The following is a 24,718-nucleotide window of genomic DNA, read 5'->3' as shown; positions in this document are numbered from 1 at the left end:
TAAATGAGGAACTTTCTGGGAGCCAACAGAGACAAATCTTTGACAAGAGTCGGATTTCCCAGCACTGACGCTTCCGTGTAAATGGAAAAATCCTTAATTTCACCCATTTAGTAAAGTTCCTCATTTTTTGTTTTAGCCATCACCTCATACCACACAGAAACTCAACGCACAACAGCAGTGTGATATTAACTAACACCACATTAATTACATTTTTGTGTGCGTGCCTTTTCCGCTTGTTGAATAAGTATATGATGAATTATAAGAACAATACTTTATCCTCTTGTGCAGTCAGGAATGTTATTTCTGATGTTTATCCAGATTCATAATATAAAAACCTTGCCTGAGTTTGGTGAATCTCCACTTGCTTGCAGCATAACAGCTCCACTATTCATCTTAGAAAACCAGGAGAATATTTAGACTTTAATAAAAAATAAATAAATAAATAAGAAGAAAGAAAAGTACAGAAAGAGAACTTAAAGTACATGACAGATATCAGCATCTCTTTTAGAAGTGAAGATGACAGTCATGGTGCTGTGCAGCAAAACATCCCACAAACATCCAAATCTTCTGCAATACTGAGGACAACTAGATTACTCTGATGGTCATAGCTGCACTTCTATATATATAAAAAAATTAAGGCTGTCAAAAATAATGTGTTAATGGCACTGTGGCACTGATAAAGAAGAGGAGCGCACAAATGAGACCTTTTTCCTAAGGTCTAGATTTTATGGTATGTTGAACTAATTATTACAACTAAAGTGATCATCTAATGTAAAAAAGTGAAGAAAAACACAAGTGAAAGTCGATTAACATTAAATATTTGTAGGCATTGGTTCTTTCTGTCGATACAGTACAGCATAAATGGGCATATTTCAGTAACTGTCGCAAATGGTGATTAATCATAACTAATTAATTTGTAAACTATTATTAATCTGATTAAAATTTTATTCATTTGACAGCCCTAAAAAGATACAGAAACAATCCTAAAACTATAAAATTTGTGCTGCTGCCCGCTCACATTCACATACATGTATCATAAAGGCGCCATATCACCACAAAGCAGCTGTTGTGTACCTGACTGGTGGAATGACTTAGCCAGGTCTAATGAGTGTGAGGGAGGGGCTGCAGACAGACATATGACATGCAGACACACCCACAGTTTGAGTTATGGATCATTCTCACGTTTCATCACTGATCACATGACTCATGGCGGGTGGTAAAAAGATAAACAAAGCAGGCGTATTGCTACGGGGCTCAGGGCTACAACTAAATGTTTTAAAAAACATGTGGGTTGTGCCTTTGGATGGTACAATCAACATCCTAAGAATGGAATTTTAATTACGAGACCGTCTGCTGACAAACGAGATGACTGGAACTATCAGAAACACTCCACGTTAGTCCGTTGTCAACGGACATGGGGGTTGGTTAGGAGTGTGTGGGGAGTGGTGTTTCTGGGGTGTGCAGCTGTAACATTGGGGTTGGTGCTGGCCCACACCTGGTGGCTGTGGTGGGGGGTAAGGAGAGTGGACCAGAATGTCAGATGCTACAACTGAGTGGTTAATTGTATGTCATACATGTAATTTCCATAAATTAATTTCTTAGCACATTAATTTGGAAAGCCCTAAAAATGACTAGGCTGAAATCTGTGTAAACTTTATAAGACGATAAAATATAACATACCTCAATGTTTTGCAACTTCCAAAATAGTAATTAGTGCAGCTGTAAACAATCTCAGTGTCTCATATCTTTTGGTGGTTTTGCCATTATTACTAGTAAAATAATTCAGTCAGGATTCATTGTTGAGGTTCAATAAAACCTCCTTACAACTCAGACAAACTCTACCTGCTGTAGCTGTTTGCTTGTGTAACATTTTGGCAGCATTCCCTGTCAAGTGCAACTCCAAATTAAACAGCTTGGACAGTCTATTGACTGCTGTAACATGTGCACTTGTCTCACTGCCTTTTTCTTGACTATCAGACCTTTTGATAACAATTTTGTTACCAAAATTACTACCATTACTTAGCAGATAAATGTGTTATGGATTAAAACTTTTGCTATGGATAAATTTATTTGAGTAACAGTGGTCTGTGTCTCCCTGGATTAGTTTTTCCATGGAATTCATGAAGTTCTGGGATTGTCTCTTGACAATGGCCACAATAAATTGTGTAACAGAATAGGTAAGTGAAGAAATGTCAGCATCCACAGACCACTGTGAAAAATGAAAGTAATGAGTGCAGCGTTTGTTAGTTTGAGCTTTCAGCACTGGTCTTCCACATAGAGCCTTTTCCCTGTGAACCTGGGAGGAGAGCTCTACAGGCTGCCTGTCAGCTGTCCCATGGTGCTTGGAAAGGGCTCCTGGTCTTTTTAATTCCCAGCCAATCTTCTGTCCATCAAACCACTTTATCCCTACTTTAGAGCTCAGCTCAGGTCCACACACTGTCACTTTTCTGACATATCTCACAGCCTGCACCTCGACAATACTAAAAAAATATTGTCAGCTCCTCCCCCGCCCCTGGCTCGCCTTCAACATGAACAACAAATCATATTTCCAAACCGGGTGTAGAAGCAGAGCCTCCCACCTATCTCTCCACACCTCATACTCTCCAAGATTGACTTCTTCTTGCCAGCATGTGTGTATAATAGTGATGAAACCCCCAAAAATGAGAGATTTGGGTTTAGCTAATGACAAACCACACCATGCTTATCAGGTGACCCAAGCAGTTTCTTGGGGATTGTCCCACAAGAGGCATCTCATGTTGATTATAATGAGCGGTGGTGGATTCTGCACAATGTGCATGCCCTGCAAAGGTACGGAAGGCGCTCCTCAAATGCTGCCATTCTCAGGAGATTTCCATGAATAAAGGATTAGCTGCAAGCTGTGAGTCAAGCTCTGGTTCTTCCAGTTGCTTAACATATTTAAGGCTGAATTTTTCACCAGCAGAACAGGCGGCTTAAAGCCAAAGAAGATTGTGCAGCAGTTTTGCACAGAGGAACTAGTCTGACAGGAGTATAGGGGACTGAGTTGCTAAAGCTTTCAACCAATATGCTTTATTAGGTTTTAATTTAGCTTGTGTCAAACAAGGTGGAATAAACTGCACAACTTATTCTTGTCCATTTGGAACTTTTTCTGTAGCTATACAAAGTCATGCCTTAAAATACATAGTCATATTTTCTTTACAGTGACTCAATGTCATCTCAGCACAGATCAAACAGCTTCCTGTGAGCTCTAGAGGAAGCCATATCGGTTCTGATTTTATCTTCCTGTGGTTAATGCATGAAGTGCCTGCATAATGAATTTATTTGGCTAAACCAATTAGAGAATACCTCTGATAAAAGATAGTGGCTCCCTGCAGGTAATTTAATGAGACAGTATCTTGAAAAACTCTTTGTTTGGTAGTTTGATTTCCTTGTTGTGACATCCTTCTTTTCTTTGAGCTGTTTAACAGCTGACACAACTCTAGTTTTGTTAGAATGACAGACTCCTGACAACTGGCACACTTTTAAAGTTGAAAAGAGCTCCAGCTCCTGGATCTTATTTACCTGTAGGTAGGCAGGTAATATGAGACATTGTGTGTATATTAAAGTGTTGACCTGTTTTTGCCTGCATTCATTGGTCGTGTCAGCTTGTAAACTGTCACATTAAATTATAGCTGATCTGTTTTTAATGGACAGGAGAGTTGCTAGCATGGCTGAATTTTTGGGGGATTGCACTCCTCAGCCTTATTCGCAGGGTCTCTCTCTCTCTCTCTCTCTCTCTCTCTCTCTATATATATATATATATATATATATATATATATATATATATATATATATATATATATATATATATATATATATACATGGTTCAGTTTTAAAGAAGCTGAGATGGACGAAGCTCACTTCCTCTTCGAACTACACATCAGTGGAACAGAATACCACCTAAAGTCATAGACCTGGGGAATTAAAATACATTCAAATCCTGTTGAAAGAATGGGTTGTGGAGATCAGACTCGTCAGCATTGATAATACATAAATTTTCGCCCGTCCATCCAACATTTACAGTTACACCCCATGTTTCATGTCTTTTATAGTGTGTACTATAGTTGTTTTCTGTCTGTGTGGGATCAGGCTTTATTTTTTAGCTGTATGTGTTATGTACTACTTTTATTTCAAAGCTCTCTGACCTTTATTACATACCATTTATATACCATTGGTTGGTGCAATGGCAGACATAAAATAGCCATATGGTTTATTCTGGCACATTCACATTTTAATAGTTATCAATGTGCACGTTCCAACTTTAATAAACCTTTAAATAAATGAAAAGAGGAAAAGGCTAAAACTACTACTGCAAACTAATTTTTAGTCGGTCCACTTGGTCCTGAGGGAGCTTCAGTAGTTCAGCCACAGGAGTAGGCTTCTTCCGGAAACATACTCACCATATTTGCCTGGATTCGCAACACCACTGCAGTTCTGCAGAAACGTCTACAGGCCAACTTGCACAGAAATAAAATCCCATCTCACAATGCACCATTCAAAGAAGACAAAACACAATAGATAATTAAAAGGTTTCAACATGAAACTTTATTCAGTATAATCTCACAGAGATATCTTAATAATACAATAGTATCACATTACTGAATTAAACTGCAGATTAAGTTAAAGAAGGCATGTTTTTTGTCATGAAAACCAATTTGGGATATCATCATTATTCTCATATTCTATATATTCATATTTAACTATTATACATTCAGTACGTACGATATAAATGAATATGGAAAATATGGTTATAAATGAATTTAAATAAAAAAATTGTGTATGAAATTTTAAGTGGTAGTTGTTAAATAGTAAATACATATTTAATGATCATGTCACAAAATAAAATGTCCTTAAATAACTAATACACACAACTACACATGTTGAAACCAGTCTACACTCTAAACTGCACCTTAAATTTCTCTTAATAACAAAATATTAGTCATATTTCAGTGTGGCATATGCATAATAAATAAAGTAAAAATGGTGTAATATAATAGAATAATTGTGTGACACAGTTGTGTTTATTGGATGAGTTTGTGTGAAAAGGCCTCAAGTAATATGAACTGATGGCTGAAATTTAAAATCCAATATTTTTTTTTTTCCAGTGGTATGAAGATGAAATCTGGTAGAAAACAAATTTCATTTTCTGCATAAATAAAGTACATCAGTGAAATGAAAATTGATTTTAGTTTACATGTTTCTGCAAAATATTCCCCAGCCATTAGAAATTTTGCTGTGTGTTACAATAAATATTTTAAAATCATTTTTAAAACTGCTCTCATCTGGTTATGTTGGGATGCAGTTTAGCTTCAGTAATCTTTATGTTTAATATTTCATCTAACGTTTGTGCTATAAAAGAACACTTAATGTGCAAAAGCATTCCTCATAAGAATTTTTTATTTTTATTTTTTTTCTGTATAATAGTTGTACACAATCAGCCCTAACATTATGAACATTTGTCTCATATTCAATGGGTTCTACTTTTGTTTCCAAAGCAGCCCTGACGTATCAAGGAATGGACTTCAATGCACCACTGTGGTTCCAGGCTCTATGCTGTCAGTAGTAGAGCCTGTAGATCCTGAAAGTTGCAAAAGATCCAAATTATTAGCTCGGCATGTCCCACTGATGCTCTATTAGACTGAAATCTGGGGAATTTAGATGCCAAAGCAACATTTCTAATTCACCAGAGTTCCTCAAACCAATCTTAAGACTTTTCCAGATAAAAGAGTACACTTCCTGTTTGGGATGATGGTCGGGGTCACAGTAACATTGAATTGGTGTAAAGAAAAGCCTGATACATCAGACCAGACCACCTTCTTCCACTGACCCATAGAGTACAAGGGTCAGTCGGCTCATCGTCTTCTGTGTACATTCAGACCCTTTTCCCCTTTAAAACAAAAAAAAAAAACATGTTTACTCAACCAAAGTAAAAATTTATAAAAAAAAAAAAAAACTGTTATCCCTTTTCCATTTTATTACTCAAAAAAAGAAGAAAAAAGAAAAAGAAACAGAAAGAAAAAAATGTAATTTTGGATTCATCATCTGTGACCAGTCTGCAAAAATATGACTGCTTAGGGTCAGTAGCAAATGCACATGCAGGCCAATCCAGAAAAGGCTGACATTTGCCGTTGAAAGCTGCAGCTGGTTGGACAGAGCAACACTGGGCCTGAACAGACAAGCTTATGTTAACTAACACATTTAGTAAATAAGGAATTAGTCATTAGTAGACACAGTTTACGTTACAGCAGCAAGTGTCCATAGACGGCATAAAAAGTTGGCCAACTATAAATGATCAGTCCAACTGCTCCGTATTCACGGATACAGGTGGACATTTTTATGGATTTCTCATTTTTTAATGGACATGTGAAACAAGATCTGGAAATATTCTGTGTGCAATTGCTATGATGATCAAATGAGTTCAACACAGCTGTAGATGTGTAGTCAACGCTACACAGATGGAGCAGCGATACTCGCAGGTCACTTACGTTGATGAAAAAATGTGAAAATGATTTAAGCACGCTATCCGTTTTTTCTGATTTTCTTTCTTTCTTTTGTGAGCATGAAATCTGAAAATATAAAATGGTCAGTTATTTGGTTTTTCATTTTGGTTAGAAAAAAAAAACATTTTCTCCTTCAAAGGAAAAAACTGCCTGAATGTATACAGACCCACCTCGACCCATCAGTTTTCTTTTGTCTGGACCACCTTGGGTCAGTCCTGACCACTCCTGACCAGAAACATCCCAAAAGAGCTGCAGTTGTGATGTAATGACTCAGCTGTCCAGCAATCCCAATTTATCAAAGTATATCCCACAAGGTCAAATTCAAAGGTGAAAACATTGTGAGTGTTTTCCCCATCTGTCAGTGATCATAATCTTATGGCTGCTTGGTGGCCAGTTTTAGTTTTACTTTTCTTATCTTCTATTTTACCTCAAATACAAAAAATCCTGTACAATCAATTCCAAACAAATTACTTACACTATTAGAACTAAAATACAGAATATAAGACTCTACATTTTGCCCTAGAAAAGGCTGCCCTTTGTAAAATGACCACATTCAGTTTTAGACTACTTGACAATCAGCTTGAAGTGCAGAACCAGTAAAGTTCGAGCCATCGACTCCTTCGCTTTGAATAAGCAGGTCTGTTTAAACATTTCACTGATACAACATGAACTTTTTAAGGCAAAGCAGGCTGAACTTATCGCAACTGGATTCACTGGGTCTCTGACATTAAACCCTTTAAACGTGAAGTCAAAAAGTTTCTGGATGTATTAAAGCTTTTGAAAGCTCGGCCAGGTTTATTTTATTTTATTTATTTTTTTATATTTTGTATACCAGTAACAGAAGGAAACCTTTACAGCTTCGTCATCCTGCTTATAACTTTATGGTACATATTAGCTTGCATTAAGAGTGTTGACCAGACAAACGGTCAGCTTTTATGGATTTGGCAAAACTTCACTCCATCATGTTACCTGTTAGCCAAACAGTTAAATGAAATGTATGCAAAGCCACTGAGTAATCTTAGTTAAACCAACATGTTTATAGCATTAAATAGCATGAGACACATGGATTATTAGAGTAAATCCAATAACAGAAATGGTCAAGCTGTTAACGGACCCATCTTTTCATTAAATATAACTGCTTAGGCCACATTAGCCATCAGTCATTGTAATGTGATTATGTTCACGTGTGTAATGGTCTGGGTAAGCTGATTAATATGCAGCTTTTCCTGCAGCGGACAGTTGGAGTCATCATAGCCAGACAAGCACAGCTGTGATTAATAACATTAACAATGAATCTGCTCCACTCAGGTGTGTGCACAGCCAGTCACGCTGAGGAAGGACAGTGCAGATTCTGCATCAGATTTAAAACTAAATTTCATCCATTTTACCAGTTTTGGCTCTCATAGATGGCCTCTTAATTTCTGCCCCCTATTTACAGAGTATGGTAATTGGGTTAAGTTTTAAGTCTTTGTTTAGGAACAGGTTTGATTTTAAGCCTCTTTGTTTGATGTTAGAAACAATCGTCATTATCTTCAAACAAAGCAGTTTTTGGAAAAGAAAAGATGGGAAATATTGTTTTTTTTCCTCTTAAATATGTGTTTCCAGTATAATGAGTAGGGTATCAGACTGGAAGTGATTGGGGTCATAACTAGTCATTGGCTAAAGACACTCTTCTTGCAGCTGATGCCAAATCGGAAGGACCCATACATTTGCTTTTCTATCACTACGAAGTGAGAGGACCAAGAGATAACTGCTCTATTTTTCCCTCAATTTTCAAATATCTGCAATGAGAGGATGAATAAAGCCAACAGGACTTAGTGTGCAAAGACCAACATTGCTGTTTTTAAAGTAGGAGGTTTTGACTAGAAGCTGCAAGTAATCTGAAATGCTTCAAATGAAGTCACTTGAGTCCATGCTGGACCTGCTATTAGCTTAAGGCTAGCAAACCAGGACAATATTAGCTGCACTTACATAACTTCTGAATCTCTTAACGGATGTCTGGTGGTCAAGGAACATCATGATTAATGTAGCTGCTAGGTTTGTGGATTTAAAAAGACAGCTAAAATCCTATATTTGTATCTGAGATTTAGGGTAAACAATATCACTATCATATCAGTGCATGCTGATGAGCTTGCTGTAAAGAAGCAGACATAGAAACAGCCAGAAAGCAAAAATCTCTTTTCCTAAAATGTCAAATTATGTTTGATTTTCTGACTTATAGCAACTTAGTTTTTATATAGAAAATACCAAGAACAAACATGTTGTCCTCACAAAATGAACAAATACTGTAAAATGACTAAACAGTAACTTCCAAACCGCATGTGCAGAAAGAGAAAAGTGCGAGTTAAGACATAAATTGTAAGTTGAAGCAAAATGGATGAAATTGGAGATTGGAATGAACAAACCAGGACACAAACCTGTGCTCTGGGTTACTTGTCAGTGTAAGATAGTTTAGTTTTGATAAACAAACAGCTGAGAAACATTCTAGTTGCTGCTGCTCATTCCAGAAATTTGACACATAGACTGTACATCCCAGTGTCCAGGGTTGAATGTAAAGGCATCAGCATAAGCTATAAAATGAGCAAAGAAAACATAAAAAACATAAAAGAGCAAATATTTACTGGAGCCGGACCCACACATCCTTCTGAGTTAAGACCTAAAAATAACAGAAAGAAAGGGGAAACAAAGTCAGCAATATAAGTATTTCTATACATTTTCATTTTTTTCTGTCACAAAATCAGTCATTGAGGAGAATGTATCAGGGAATATTACAGCTTTGAAACAGAAAATACTGTCTAAAATGTCAAGTACGTACAGTTCACTAGCAGAGTAACTGCCATAGCTCCCATCTCACTGCTTTTCTATCTAATACTGCCTAATAAAAAACATTTGTATGCTGCTGAGTCTTTGAAACTTACTGGACATCTTTGGTATGCGAATGGGACCACTGCTGGTGCCATCACCTCCTTCCGTCAAAGCTTTGATCTCAATTACATAGTCCTCTCCAGAATGGATTTGCAGTTCCACGCTGGTCTTATTGGTTTCCAAGACTGAAGTCCTACCATACCAGTTCTGACGATACGCAACCTAGAGGAGAGGATGGATCCGGAGCTGAAATATGGATTCATCAGCCCTGGCTGTGAGAGATTAAACCTTTTATTATGTTCATAGTGTTTCGAAAAGAGTTCCTACTCAGCTGGCATCCTTGAATAAGCATGGGTTATGAAAGATTGAATGACTTCTCAGCAAGCAGATGTGTCCTAAATCAACATTATGCAAGAAGATTATTTATTCCAATGACTCGACACAGAATGTTGAGTGTTGTAAAACAGGTTAAAACATCCTTATAAATGAAACACACACACACACACACACACACATAAACATTCAGTCATGCAATTTCATCTTTATTAAAACATCTGGTTTTGTCCCTGGCATGTGACACAGAGAGGTAAACTTTAAGTTAGGTTTTGAAAATACGAAAAATATAATCCATTTTGTCTACACATACACAGATTTAGCTTTGTTGAATTATTACACCAGTCGTGTCTACAGTTCATGTGCTGTGTGCTTCCATACAGCCATGCTCCACAAAAGAAGGATCATTAAATGAACAGGGCTGCATATCTCTGGAGGAAGAATAAATATATCTGTGCAATATCAAGACCCGTGTTTTTTTCCATAGAAAACATGCAAAGTGGATCAAAGAAGATCCATTGTTGTTGTAAAAAAACTGAACTCTCCTTGCAGTATGACACCCTTCATTTTATCACCTACAACAGATCTTTTAATTTCGAAAGACCAGACAGGGCCAATCCATAACGCAGCACTGGAGTGCTGAGGTCGATCTTTTCACTGCACTGAGAACGCCGTTTATTGAGATGACAGCTGCTGAAGCTGGATTTGTTTCCCCAGTTCTGGGGTTCCTGCCTTTTCACTGACAAACTCACCTTGTATCCTGTCACCTCAGACTCATTCTCCATTGCTTTGACATGTTCCCAATTTAGAAAGATTCTGGAGTTGGTCAGGTTCCACTCAATGCTGCCAGGAGGATGACTCGGTGCTGCAAGATATGCAATTACATGGATACAAGGTTGACAAATGAACGCCTATGCTGCTTTCATCAGTAGTGTTCTTTAACTCTGCAGTCAGCCATGATTTAATCAGCAGGTGATTGAATTGCAGCTGATTTACCTTAAAAAAAAGAGGTCAAGAAAATGCTCGTTGATTAGCCTTTTGTTTATGTGCGTAAAAATCTGCTAACAAGGAAGAGATGAAAAGTTCACCCTGAAGAAGCACACACGCTTTTAATGCATAAATTTTCAATAAACAGCATCAGTAGTTCACCCTTGGGCCCTACAGCCGTAACATTCAACAAAAAAGAATAGAATGGTCCTGGAGATGAGGAGAAAATCAATCAAAGACAGAAATACCACTAAAATAAAAGTCTTTCTTCTCTAATTTAATGCATCTATGCCATGAGTGTTGTTAAGGACTAAATGCACTAATGCAAATGTCACAAGGATAATTTAATTAATTTAAATGAACATGTCTTGAAGGAGAGGTCCACAATTTACTAAATTTGACAAGAAAAATGGTTTTTGGCACCCATTAGAGATACCTTCCTAATGCATTCCTACGTTTATTGCTGAAGTCTTGACCATTTCAACAATAATGTGGGTTATAGTGTTCTTAATACGACATCCCTGCTGCTGCAGAAGGATAAAACTAACAGAGTGAATTTTACATGAAAAAACTCACTTTTGAAAAGCGTTATTTTAATCCAATTTACACTGAATTCATATAAATGTCTGAATGCAACGACTGTAAAGTTACATATCCAGTATGCATTAGTTCCAACAGTCCGAAATGTTTTCCAGTGGTTACTTTAACATCTTAATATTATTTTAGGAAAGGTATGAACGGGATGATTCTTTAAAGCTAATTCAGAGATTTGCATGGAAATGTAATGGGTCTTTTAACATGTTTAAATTACTATTGTCTAATAACTACAATTTACTGTTGTACAGTTGAACTGTTAAATAGAATTTAATCAATTTTCTGCTGAAGTTCTTTAGGACAAGACAAAAATCTGGAAAGCCAACCTCCCTTCTTACACTCTAGTGTTCTAAATATACATTTTATCATACATTAGTCTGGTTCCTGGTCATGCCATCCAGCTGTGTATGTGACCAACTGGCTTTCTAAATGTTCTGTTTTCATCACAAAAATGCATCTACTTTTGAAACTAGAATTAAATAAAAAAGAAATGAATGGAAGCTGAAACAGATCTGGTAGCACACCAGCTCAGAGAATCAGATTCATACTCATTGGACTGAAGAGGCAAAGTTAAAGATCTCCCCCTGCAGTTTGTTTCAGGACTGTATGCACATGTAATGAAGCTTCACACAGTGGATTTACAGTATCTTATGAATGGCAAGCACCAAACTCTGGAGGTCAGACTACTCTGAAAACTAGTGTTAGAAGACTAAACTATTAACATACTGTTGTAGATTACTACCGATATCTGCCTCATTTAGAGACAGCTGGGATAAATGAATTTTCACACATGTGCAGATAAATATACGACAGTTTATTCCAGAGCTGGAGAGTGAAATATTCCACATGTAGAGCGTGTATTTATGATTTTACATTGAATCAGTTTAGTTTGGTTAAAATAAACCATGTTTTAACTGTTTGGTTCTTTTTAACTAACCAGAGATTTTGAGTTGTCTGTTATTTGAGAACACTGGTGATTTTTTAATTATTTCAAAAGTTTTCATAATGATTTCAAAAACTTGTAAGATTAAAATGAACACAAAAGGTTCACAATTAACTTCTCTGTGATTTGACAAACCCAAATTACACATTCATTCCTGCCTAATGAAACTTTAAAGTGGAAATGAAACAGTCAACCAAATTAACATTATTTACTAGACCAAGTCTTATTCGGATCAATAAATATATAATAAACGTGACAAAAAAGAAAATTTAAAAGAAAAACAAGTTTTATCTTTCATGGCAAGGGCGTCGCCATCTTGTAGTACTATAAACTGACGTCACGAGGTTGGTTGGTTTTGCTCTCCTGATTAGAGTCCCTTGTCTGCGTCAAAGTGAGAGATAACAGAGTGAATGATAGAGTCTGGTGAACCCAGGGAGAATAGAAAACAAAGAGTGGCACGGCTGTATTGCTCTTTGGTGTAAAAACGAGTTTTAGAGTTCAGGCCGAGGACAAAACAAACTTCTGCTGAAACGGAGAAATGTACTGCTAAGCTGGTTGGCAGCTCATTTTAGAGCAAAGCTACGAGAGCTCAAGCAAACTCATCCTGTTTAACTTTAACTCTGTAAATCCTCAAGAAAACATCTGCAGCAAACAAAAACCTAACATGCTAAAATAACGTCAGTAAAAATGTAACTGTGACTTACTACACTTAGTAAGGATGAGTCGGACTGAGTTTAATCTAGCTGCATATGAGTGCTCTCTGATGGTTGCGAAGGTACATTATTGCTGTCTTGCTAGGTCTCGTCACATTGCTGGAATCATCCGAACTTTTGGGAGTGGTTGATTCTTGCAGCGTGACACCTGACACGACTTTCTTCATGTTACTGTTGAACCATTTTCTCCTGTCTGTTGTCAAACGGTACCAGTCTGCTGCTACTTCATTAAAGCTAGTCAATGGCGTCATGCCAAATATCGCAATAACTTACAACATAACGCACCTTTTAAGGTATCATGAGAATTGATGATTATATACTTAGATTTAATATAGAGACACATACACACATCTTGCAAACATCTGGAGAGATCAGTTTTCTCAGGGCTGAAAGAGCAAAAACAAGAACAGATTCTAATTCTGATAATATAGTACCACTGTAAAATACCGCCGGGTGCAAGCCACTAAAAGTGTGGTTGAAGAAGAGTGTATTTTTACCTTAAAAGGCTGAAATTTAAATTTGCAGTTTGAAGTTCCACAACTACATTTTCACAAGATACCCACAAATTTAATAATTTAAATAGCTTGTAGATGAATGTCGACATATTCCCTTAATATGCTCGCAATGTTGTCATTTTGCTTTTGCATTTAGTTTTCCTTTTTAACTATGAATCAAAAGCATGAATACAATTTTAGAATAAAATGTGTGTGAACATGAAGCTCAACCTCCTTCCCATCTCATTAGCATCCCTGTCTAGTGTCATGGCCCGTAGGACATGCAGGCTGAGTCTGGCACATACTTTATGGGCTGCACTTGAACCAGTGTAAAAGGAGTATTTTAAGTCATCAAATGAAATACTGTGTCTGTGTTCAAACTCACGTGGTTTCTTGGTGGTGATATTTAAAGCAGGGCTGAGAGGTCCAGCTCCAGCGCTGTTCTGGGCTCTGACTGAAATCAGATAGACTGTGCTGGCTTTCAATCCAGAGAGCAGAGCTGAGCTGTTGATAACCTTCATTTTGTCTGCTTCACTCCGCTGAGAGCCCTCCTCCCAAAAGAAAACCTGGGCCAAAGAGACAAGGGTTACCACAGACTCCAGGACTGGTGTCTCCTTTTGTATTTAATCAAGCTGAAAGCTCAGCTTATCACATAATTCCTATTTACCTAAACAGTGACTGTCAAAATGCATCATACCACACTTATGTGCACATGTGCAAACCACTGACTTGTAAGAAAGCATCAAAGTTTTGATATAGTTCAGAGATGATCCAATTAAAAAGAAAAAAAACATTGAAAACCACATTGTTGCCTCTTCTGGATCAGTTGTGCAGATAAAAGTCCAGAAGAAATCCAACATTTTTAAATTCCCAAATGATTCTGCATCTGAAGATCAGCAATATGAAAATAAGTCAGTAACAGAAAAGGGACTTTGATATTGACAGAATCTGTGTTTATATGGAGATCATTTACAACCCCAGTATGAGATAGCAACACACCAGGCGGGAAAATGTCGAACAGATGGCTTGAGAGCAGAGGTGCTTATTTATTTGGCTGCACACAGGTTCTCAGGGATCTTGCTCGTGAGAGGCAGATTAGCTGCAGAGCATGGAGTTGCCGATAACAGATGCAACTAGGGTGTTTATTTCTTTGTTTGTTTTTCTTTTCATCAAAGCCCTGTTTCCAGATTCTTGAGAACAATTCTAAAATACCTGAAAAGAAGCCTTTTACAGCTTTGATACCACATCTGAATAAATTGGCTCAAAGACGGATGAAAAGGGGATTTTAGAAGACTTCAGCTGTCATGTTGAATCTTAGACAGAAGACAAATTTCCTGGTTTGAACGAAAATATAGGTTAACTAATTTATCCCGTGATGTCACAAATTTGCAACAAACCTATTCTGGTCTTTGTTTTATATATATATATATATGTGTGTGTGTGTGTGTGTATTTAGAGCTGGGCACCTTAACCTGATAATAACACGTTATTAACGCTTTTATGCATTAGTTAATTGACGTCTTTTTTTTAAAATCTCGCTTTAATGCAGTTTTGTTTTTTGTTTTTCATCTAAAACTGGTTCTGAAGTCTGAACAGAGAGACCACATGCCGAGGCTTGCAGTCCAATTATTCCTCCATGTCTGGTCCTGCTGCAGCTCAGCATGATCAAGAGAAGAGAACAGGTTTATAAAAAGTGACTTTTTCTGTCTGGCACTCAAGAAAGGAGACAAAGAACAGACATTTCTCTTTGTCTGTCAAAACCCATGGAAATGGGCAGAAAATAGATTTTTGGACAGGAAACTCCTTTTTTTCTACTAAATGTAGTGTTACCCTATTAGATAGAAATTTTGAGGCAAGGCAGCAAAGATTAGACATTTTATGAATATGTTTCACAAACGTGCAGCATAAATCGGGTCTTCTTCTGCCTCTGGTTCGGTGAATCTTGGTCATAGCGAGATGAAACTTCCAGCTGTGGAATCTGTGAGATGTGAGCTTTCAGTAGAGGAGCCGTTTGTTCGTGTTCATGGGGAAACATCATCTGTGTTTACATGTTTTTTCAGACTTAGTGTAGCTGGTCTTTCAATTATTTGTTGTCTTAACTGTGTTTGTTGGTGATAGAAATGGTTTTGCTGAGCTGGTAGCTGAGATTCTGGACTTTCTGTGGATACCACACATGTTTATAGTTACATCTACAGACCTGACTCTACACCTGGAAAGGAGATGTTAACCCTTAACTCCCTGTAGCGGAGGCTGCATGGATGGAAGTTATTGTGCATATAGTGAATATTTCTCTCTCCTCACCATCTAGAAGCTGTGAGATTCTCATCCTGCTTTCTGTCTGTTCACCTGATGCAGATATTCATCACATATTGTTCCTTCTGTGTTTAGAAGGAAGCAGCTTCACAGCTTTAAATTCATCCTGCTGACTTTTTACCTTTTAGTTAGTAAATCCTGAACATTTCATCCTTCTTTCTCATAAATATGTGATTTTATATATTAAGAAATAATAACTGCCTACCGTCATTAAAGGAATTTCTGATTCGTATTACTTCTTTAAATAGATCCAATATCTTTGTAAGTTTTATTAACATCAACACCTTATCTGAAATATGAACTTTAAGAATATTTAGAGTGACTCCACTTCTTTCTGTCCTGTGGGTTTTTTATTAATTTATGTATTTAGTTATTTCCATTACAGCATTTCTGGCTCTGAATCTGGGGAAATACTGTGTTTTTATAGTACTTCAGAAATTAATGTAGATGTGTCAGATCAGATTATTACAGTAATCTGATTACTCCCAGAGAACTAATTTTGATTGTCAAGTAAATGCACTCAGTGTTTTATAAAAAAAAAAGTCTAAATGAAAACGGCTTTAAAATAAAAAAAAATAGGTAATGTTACATAATTACCTGTAAATTAATTAATATCAAATCAAATCGGATTTAACCTAAATCGAAATAGGCTGTTGTGAATTATATCGAATCAAATCAATTCAGGAAATTAGTGATGATACCCCGCCCTAGTGATTAATGATTAAAAAAATAAAAAATTACACACACCTACAAAAAAAAAAAAGATAAAAATATATATATATCTTACTGGTACTTTTTATATTATTATTTTGTGGAAATTCAATGCAATTATTAAACCAGGTATAATAACCAGGTTTTCTGAATCTGGGTATGTGCATGTTCATGTAAATTGGTTATAATCAGCTGTCCAGTCACCTTCAGATGTTACCAGCAGGTTAAAAACTGGAAGGAAATATGACAACATACAAAAAAGACTGTGAATGTGTAAATTAATCTGCCACAACATCCAAGCATGGTGATTCATGGTTGATGTTTCATTGTGTGTTTCCAATTAATTAATTTACTGCAGGTTTGTTATTTAAGCATGTGAGAAAGTTTCTGTCAGATGTAACTCTGGCTGTTAAAGATGCTTTTTGCTCATCTTGCACACAACTTGCACACAACAAAGAACTAGAAGAAAAGTAATTAAAAGCAGAAAGTGGGATTACTGTAAGTGTCTAGATGAACTTAGACCGAGTATTTTATAAGATGAATGTGGCTAAGTGTGTGGATTTGTTGGAAGAACAGATGGAGGAAGATGGGACCAGATTCACCCCTACATTTTACTGATTTGATTAAGTCAATCACGCTGCACCAAATACATTGTGTTCCATTCAGAAAGTTTTTGTTATAAACTTGTAGAACAGGGACAGGCAACTCTGATCCTCGAGGGTCACTGTCCTGCAGGTTTTAGATGTTTTCCATTATAAAACATATCTGATTCAAATTAATAGGTCATTGTGCAGAATTTAACAATTTAATTTAAGTCCCAGATGCTTGTATGTTATTGGGAATCAGGGAATAGGGTAATTTTTCTTGTTTGTATATGTGTCTGGTGGTGATATTGGACAAGAGGATTTACACAGCAAAAGACAAGCCAGGGCTCCACTGAATATCGGTATATGCTCACAGATTCAGAGAGATTTGATTGGTCAGGATGAGGGGCTTTTACATGTTTGACCTCTTATCTCTACTTTCTCTCTACCGTCTATTCCAATTAAAGGTTGCAGGGGAGCTGGAACCAATCCCAGTAGTCACCAGGATATATGCTGGACAAGTCGCCAGTCTGAGCTCTTATCATGCAGAGCAGATTAAGTTCCATAACTATGGAATGAAAAATGAATCCGGAAAAGAATAGGGACATATGTAGACAAATATATAAAAGACATATTTTTTACATTTTTTTCATTTATAGATTTTCATAAAATTTCATTCTTATATTTTTAGTAGTGCTGGGCAACGATTAAAACTTTTAATCGCGATTAATCGCATGACATGCTGCGATTAATCACGATTAATCGCATCATTACTTGCAAAATGTCTCTTTCCTTTAAAAGAAGGCCTACAGCTATATAAAGAAAATGCAGTAAATTTTGGTTTACTAACACACATCACTGGTGTTTAACCTGCGACTCTGGACCTTCCACAATGTCTCTAAATACGTGGCTAAAATATTTTTTTTAAATCTATCTTTCTTGTCATTAGGTTGGAAACCAGGGACTTTTTTTTTTTTTCTTTTACAGCATTTTCCACAAATATCTACATCCCTTAGATGAAAGTCTGTCTATCCTCTTTTTATAAAGGTTTTATGTGTTTCCTTTATTTTAAAACCTTAAAAAATTAAATTAAAAATGTGGTTCTTCAAAAATAACAAATATCCTATGGTGGCTCTTCATTAAAAATATATATTAAGTTGCCTTTTTTGACAAGTCTCCTAACATATATGTCTCTAAAGGAGTTTTATTTAGCTGGCTGAGGGAAAAATGTCTCTTTGGATTGGAAAGGCTGCAGACCCCTGCACTAAACACATAAACAGGTTTAGCAGCAGTTTTCTCTTTAAACAGCAACAGTTAAAATATTTCTTCATATATATTTATAAAATCAAACATTTATGAGAAAGAAGGATGAAATGTTCAGGATTTACTAACTAAAAGGTAAAAAGTCAGCAGCATGGATTTAAAGCTGTGAAGCTGCTTCCTTCTAAACACAGAAGGAACAATATGAGATGAATATCAGCATCAGGTGAACGGACAGAAAGCAGGATTAGAATCTCACAGCTTCTAGATGGTGAGGAGAGAGAAATATTCACAATATGCACAATAACTTCCATCCATGCACCTTTATGCTTCATTATCCAGATTTCTGGATATAAATTCTCTAAACTTTCATTTTTTGTTTGACTGCAGTCTCCGCTACATGGAGTTAAGGGGTTAACATCTTGTTTCCAGGTGTTGTTGTGCTGTTTCTCTCTATATATATCCTTACTTTTTTCCAAATTTATTTTGTGCCACTCCTGTAATTCCATATACAACATAAGTTGCCATAGTGATGCTACCCAGTAAGAAGTGAACTAGTTTGTGGTACTCAAGTAATCTCAATAAGCTAATTGCGCTCCGTTGTCAGGGTTCAAATTACAGGGGAGCTAAGGGGAGCGTCAGGTTACTTTCAATGTTTTCTACAGAGTCCCAGATGTTTTTTTGAAGAAGAACAGCATTAATTTGTCAGTGCTGTGTGTTTACTTTAATTTAATACAATTAATTAAATCTTCAAAATGACGCAGGTCATGAAAGTTGTGTTTCCTTCATCACCGTGAACAGCAGCATTGATTGTTGTGTGCTGTGAGCGTCCATACGACCACCTAATACAAAAGCTTCTTTTGTGGTTGTCAAAAGAACTTTCTATGCCTGTTTTTTAATTAAAGGAGTTGCATGCAGTAGTTGCAAGTTCTTGGCAGTAAAATATTTTTGACCATGCTATACGTGGACTAAAGCCTTGTTTCCAGATGTGGGTCGGGTCGGTACGGCTAAGGTGCGGATATAGTTTGTAAACTGTAATCTCATTGCATTTCTACAGTCATCTGTAGGAGGTGGAGAATCAGCATGACGCCATTGCAGTGCAGCACCTTCCTTTAAAGACCCACTCCAGTGAAAATCATGTTTTTGATGTTGTTCACATGTCCATGTGGGTGAAAAATTTGATCAAAATGGCTTTTCTGAGTATTTCTGCAGTGTCAAAGGGGGAGGGCACTGAGCAGCACTGACTCCGCCCACAATTTGGTGGCAAATTGCTGGAAAGGGGCACAGGTTTTGTGATTCTTGCCAAAAACTTCATAATCACAATTTAAAGACCACTGAGAACATTTTAAATAGTTCCAAATAAGCATTGGAGTGGGTCTTTAAGTATAACCAGAAAAATGGCTCTTTAATCTAAACAAGGATTCCTGCCATTCCTGCTTTGTTTTTATGCCATGTTGCACATGAAGTGACTTTTTTTTTCAATGGTTTGTAGTGTGGCAACCTTTAGGGTTGGGTCAGTTGGTACTCCAACGGAAGGGTCCCAACAAAGTAGGACGGGTCAGGTCGTCTTTTATTTAGCTGGGCTGAGGCAGGTTTTGCATGTAAAAAAAAAAAAAGAAAAAAAAGTGTCCCGACCCACACCCGTCAGTGGAAACGGGGCTTAATATATCTGCCTCCAAAAATATGGTTCCTCAAAAGCCCTGGTTTAATTCAAGACCTGTTTGTAGTGCAGACTCGTGGTCCTGGACCAGACGACTTTCTTATGTTCTGGTACATAGAAAACAAGATTTGATGCTTTTGTTTGTATTATTTTATCTTAACGTGACTGAGTATCAGAACCCTGAAAAACTGAAGGAAAAAGATGAAATGTAATAATCTATTCAAGAGTTTAATTGTTGCTGTTCTTCGCTAACAGCAGCAGATCAATATATCTCCACTAAAGCAAAAGGCGCTTTGATCAAAAGATTACAAAGATTCAGGATGTGAAAAAGCTGAGAAGTTGTGGTCCATCTCCTGCTCTGGTGTGTGGCTGTGGTGGACGTGCCTGTTTCCCCGGCAACCAGGATCTTCACCAGCACTGTATCCGCAATCAGCAGCAGCAGCAGTATTTAGACCAGCTTGGCCTTCTAGTCATCACCAGGTTGTTGGTTTACCCAGTGGTAACAGCCTTTTCTGCATTTTTGGCCGTCTTGTCCTTCAGCCTGCTTACATTAACTTTTACTTTGCTCCGCTCAGAAACCCAGACCTGCCTGCCTGCCACACTCTCTTCATTCTGCTGCTCACTGCCTGTGGATTACAGTAAAACTTTATTTTATACTCAGCCCTGTGTCTCCGCTTGGATCCTGGTTTCACCCTGGACACACAACACAAGTGACCATTGAATGTGCTAAAGTATGTTTTCTTGACATAATTTAGTCTAAAAATGCTTTTAAAGTGTTTCCTGCTGCAGTATTTTGGTTCACATATGTTAATCTGACCTGTGAATGAAAGGTTACATGGAGTGGTTGATAAACTGAGGTGTCTGTTGATGATACATTTTTCTGTCAGCACTGAAATATCCCTTAGAGGTGGAGTCAGTGAAGCTGTGATCCCTTTGAAGTTAACTGTTACACGGTACACTTTTTATAGATTAAAACAATATTTTTGTTATATATTGTACAAATTAGAAATCTAATGGGTAAAAGACGGTCTGGAAACGACTGCTGCCTGTTGTAAGCAGGAATCCATTCTTTTCTGTTTTATGCTCTAATAAAATAAGTGTTGCAAAGCTCTGCAACAGGGTGGACAGGACATAATCAATGAGTACAGCTCTTAATCGCCCCCCCTTAGAGAGCAGAAAGCTGTAGGAGGATTTGGGTATCCTCTTCAGGGAGATTCTGGATTAGGTACAGATGGAGGTAATTTCTGTTAATTCTCCACCTGACAACACACAAAGTTTTATATTCCACCTACTTTCCAGGACTCAGGAAAAGTGAGTGATGTAAATTAATGTATTCCTTGTAAAGAACACACCTGCTTTTGTGTCTCTAAAAAAACAGAAATCTAAGAAATGCAGATGACATCCTCTTGTTTAAATTGCTGTCCTCATTTTAAAAGCAGCAACTCAGGACCTGCTTATGTTCACAGTGATGAGTGAGAAGCTAAAAGGTGGCTGCAAAAACAGTTCAGTCTGGTGGTGTTATGGTGTGGGAGATATGGTGTTTATGTAATTCCAGATATGACCACACTGTTTTCAACACATCAGCCAAAGTCTCTACCTACAAAATCTCAAAATTCCAAGCCAGCAAAGTGTGACTAGCTGAAGGTAAGAGAATTGATAACATACTTGTCTCCCCGTGATATGTGTTTTCACTCCATGGTACCAGTTTACAACCATGTATGACATGTGCATGCTCCGTCTTCATACACTCGGCTGGTTTTAAAGCACACCGGGTTCAGAACTCTTGGTTCACTTTGGGACCCTTAGTACCAACGTGTCCTGGTTTAACCAGCACAGCCTACCTGAGTATTGTTGCTGACCATGTCCATCCCTTTATGACCACAGTGGAGCATCTTCTGATGCTACTTCCAGCAGGATAATGCACCATGTCACAAAACTCTGATCATCTCCACCTGCTTTCTTGAACATGACAATGAGTTCACTGGACTCCAACGTCCTCCACAGTCACCAGATCTCAATCCAACAAGCAGCTTTGGGATGTGGTGGAACGGGAGATTCTCATGGATGTACAGCCAACAAACCTGCAGCAACTGTGTGATGCTGTCATGTTGAAATGGAGCAAAGCCTCAGAGGAAGGTTTCCATTACCTTTTTAATTCAACTACACCAAGAACTGAGGTTCTTTTGAAGCAAACAGGCGGTCCAACCTGGTACTAGCAATGTGGACCTTTTCTTCAGGGGGTGGTATACCAAAATAATATTAAATTCTTAATATTGTTCCTCAGGTCTCCAGTTTCACATAAGATGAAATGAAATGTAAGCCTCTAACATATGCTCTTATTTCCTTAACTCTAATACAAGTGAATGCATTGGAGTCATGAGTAAATGACCAACATGTTGTGTCTGTTAGTTCTTGTGCTGTTACCCCTCACCCCTAGGTGGTGTTGGAAGAACTGATGGATTTCCGGGTGAGATCCAAGCTGGAAAGATAGAGATACGTATGTGGTACGCTATGTGTTACTTTCAACCTTTGAGACATCTGCTATTAAAAAGGCACCTGTTTAACATTAAGACCTGTGTTTCATTCTGCCCAACACTACACATCAATCCTTAATTTTTCATATAATTAGTTATGTAGAGAAAACTTGCAGATTCTGTCAGGAGCCCTTTTGTTCATTACTCTCATTTCTTTTTTCCCCTCATTTATCGACACCTAGAAAATTGAACAATGAAAAACTATTCGGGGCACTGTAGTGCCTACAAAAAATGAGTTTTTTTTTTTTGTTTTTTCTTAGACAATTGATCAAAATACTTAATTTCAACTTCACTTTAATCTTGTATTTATTTATCGTTATAGAAAACAAGATGACATGAAAAAATTTGAAATTAAGTCCCTTAATGGCATTTGCACGTTAATAGTTAATAAGTTAATAGTATTAATATTAATTAGTAGAAATTAATAGATAAGTAATCTTAATTGTTACTTCACAAGCTTTACACATCTAAGTAACAAAAAGAAAAAAAACAAAAACAAAAAATGAAACACATTTTAAAGACCTAAAACTTTATTTGCTTAGGAGGTCAGTATTGTTATTCTTTTCCATATGTTTCCACTTAACAGACAGGAATCGTCTGGGCTAAATTGATTTGTTTTGCTCCCAAAAGTGATGCTTCAGACTCATGTCGTACAACAATATGTGCACCAGACAATGCAGTGAGCTGGAAGCTTGTCTGCACAGGTCAGGCCATCTGGGTATAACCTCCCATGTAAAAAATCTGGCTTTTAAAGAAGGATGCTATTTTTATCTCAATTTTCTGCTCACAAATCTCAGGAGAGTGTTTGCTGTAGATGGAAGTGATGTGTGATGTTCCCTCTTTTTCTTTTATTTCTTTTTCTTTTTTTAAAAAAAAAATGCAGCTCTCAGGCAAGTCTGGGCTCAGAGTACTTAAGGATATTGAAACAGCAGCCAGCGGACCTTTTCATTCCTTATCTCACCCACTGAAAAAGACGTGCCCGCCCAACAAACTCAATCGTCTAACATCACAGTATTTCCAAGTTGTCACCACTGGCAGGTATATTCAGAGGAAAGCCACTTTATTGTACTGTCAGTCATGCAGGGGATTAATGTCGGCTCCTTGTGTGAATATTCCTCTTGTCACTATTACTTCTTCTGTTCTTTCTCATACCTCATATGCAATGATCTCGCTGCTGGAACCCAGAGGAATTGGATCCCAGTACACCTCGATCTCAGAGGCTGACACAACCCGAGCCCAGACTCTGGATGGTGCTTCAGAGGGTTCTACAGAAGTAAGATGGATAACGCATAGATGGAATTAAGTATAAAAGTGTACATCTTCAGGAATTAACATCACCACTGTTATTTCTGTTTCCAGCACACAAACACACACCTTCCTCTGCAGAAAGCACTTTGACAACACGGCTGAAGGGCCCCTCTCCCATTCTGTTGAACACGCCCACAGTCACTTCAAACTGGCTCAGGGGTGCAATGCTGTCATTTCTGTACACATATCTGGATGCGTCAGGTGAAGTCAGTACTGTTTGGATCCAGGTGCTGCTGCCAAGTGGGCGGAAAGCCACGACATAGCCAAAGTCCTCTCCACTCTGCTGTTCCTCTGGAACTGTCTGGGACAGGATTGGAAAAGTAATGTCTTTGACCAAAGCAGCAGTAAGCAGAAGCTGAGTTACAGAACTGTAGTAAAAGAGGACCAGTGTATTAATGCAATGCCAAGGAGGCAAGACATCAACAGTGATTTTAACGAAAGGAACTGTTGCAGCCCATCTACCTGAGAAATTTATAATCTAATTTCTAAATTATATAGAGATTATCATTCTGCAAAGAGAATGATTATTTCCCAGTGGAAAACATTCAAGACAAGTATTAATCATCCCAGCAATGGACGTCCCAGCAAGTTCAGCCTAAGGTCAGACTGTGCAATGATCAGAGAAACTGCAAAAAACCCAAACGCTACATCTCAAACTCTCTAGGTCTCAAGTATCCTGTAAAATATTAAAGTTCATGACAGGATATTACAGTCTCTTGTCTGACAATATTAAAGTTCATCTTTACATGTAGAAAAGGACTGATCAAATATGAGGAAATGCTGCAGAAGTAAGCATCTTTAAAAGGAACATGGGATGATAACTTACGGTGTGCAAAGAGGCATCTGAATGGACCACAAGACTTCTGCAGCAAAGTCCCTTGGACATAATGACCCTTTCCCG

At 37.4% G+C, this 24,718-nt stretch overlaps 1 protein-coding gene across 1 annotated transcript in view; it reads right to left on the bottom strand.

Annotated features, from left to right (window-relative positions):
- Positions 1–8,974: 8,974 nt before the first annotated feature.
- Positions 8,975–24,718, bottom strand: part of LOC121637467 (contactin-4) — a 171,808-nt gene continuing 156,064 nt past the window's right edge. The window contains exons 19-24 of the mRNA XM_041981668.1: positions 23,884–24,118; positions 23,662–23,774; positions 13,833–14,013; positions 10,469–10,581; positions 9,437–9,605; positions 8,975–9,174 (exon numbers count right to left, since the gene is read on the bottom strand). Coding sequence (XP_041837602.1) covers positions 9,089–9,174; positions 9,437–9,605; positions 10,469–10,581; positions 13,833–14,013; positions 23,662–23,774; positions 23,884–24,118 — 897 coding nt within the window. The 3' untranslated portion in view covers positions 8,975–9,088. The remainder of the gene's footprint in view (positions 9,175–9,436; positions 9,606–10,468; positions 10,582–13,832; positions 14,014–23,661; positions 23,775–23,883; positions 24,119–24,718) is intronic.

The sequence above is a fragment of the Melanotaenia boesemani genome, chromosome 3, assembly GCF_017639745.1.
Source record: "Melanotaenia boesemani isolate fMelBoe1 chromosome 3, fMelBoe1.pri, whole genome shotgun sequence".
In the NCBI taxonomy this organism is placed as follows: Eukaryota; Metazoa; Chordata; class Actinopteri; order Atheriniformes; family Melanotaeniidae; genus Melanotaenia; species Melanotaenia boesemani.
Note: the sequence above shows the minus strand (reverse complement) of the source record. Positions and strands in the feature narration are given on the sequence as shown.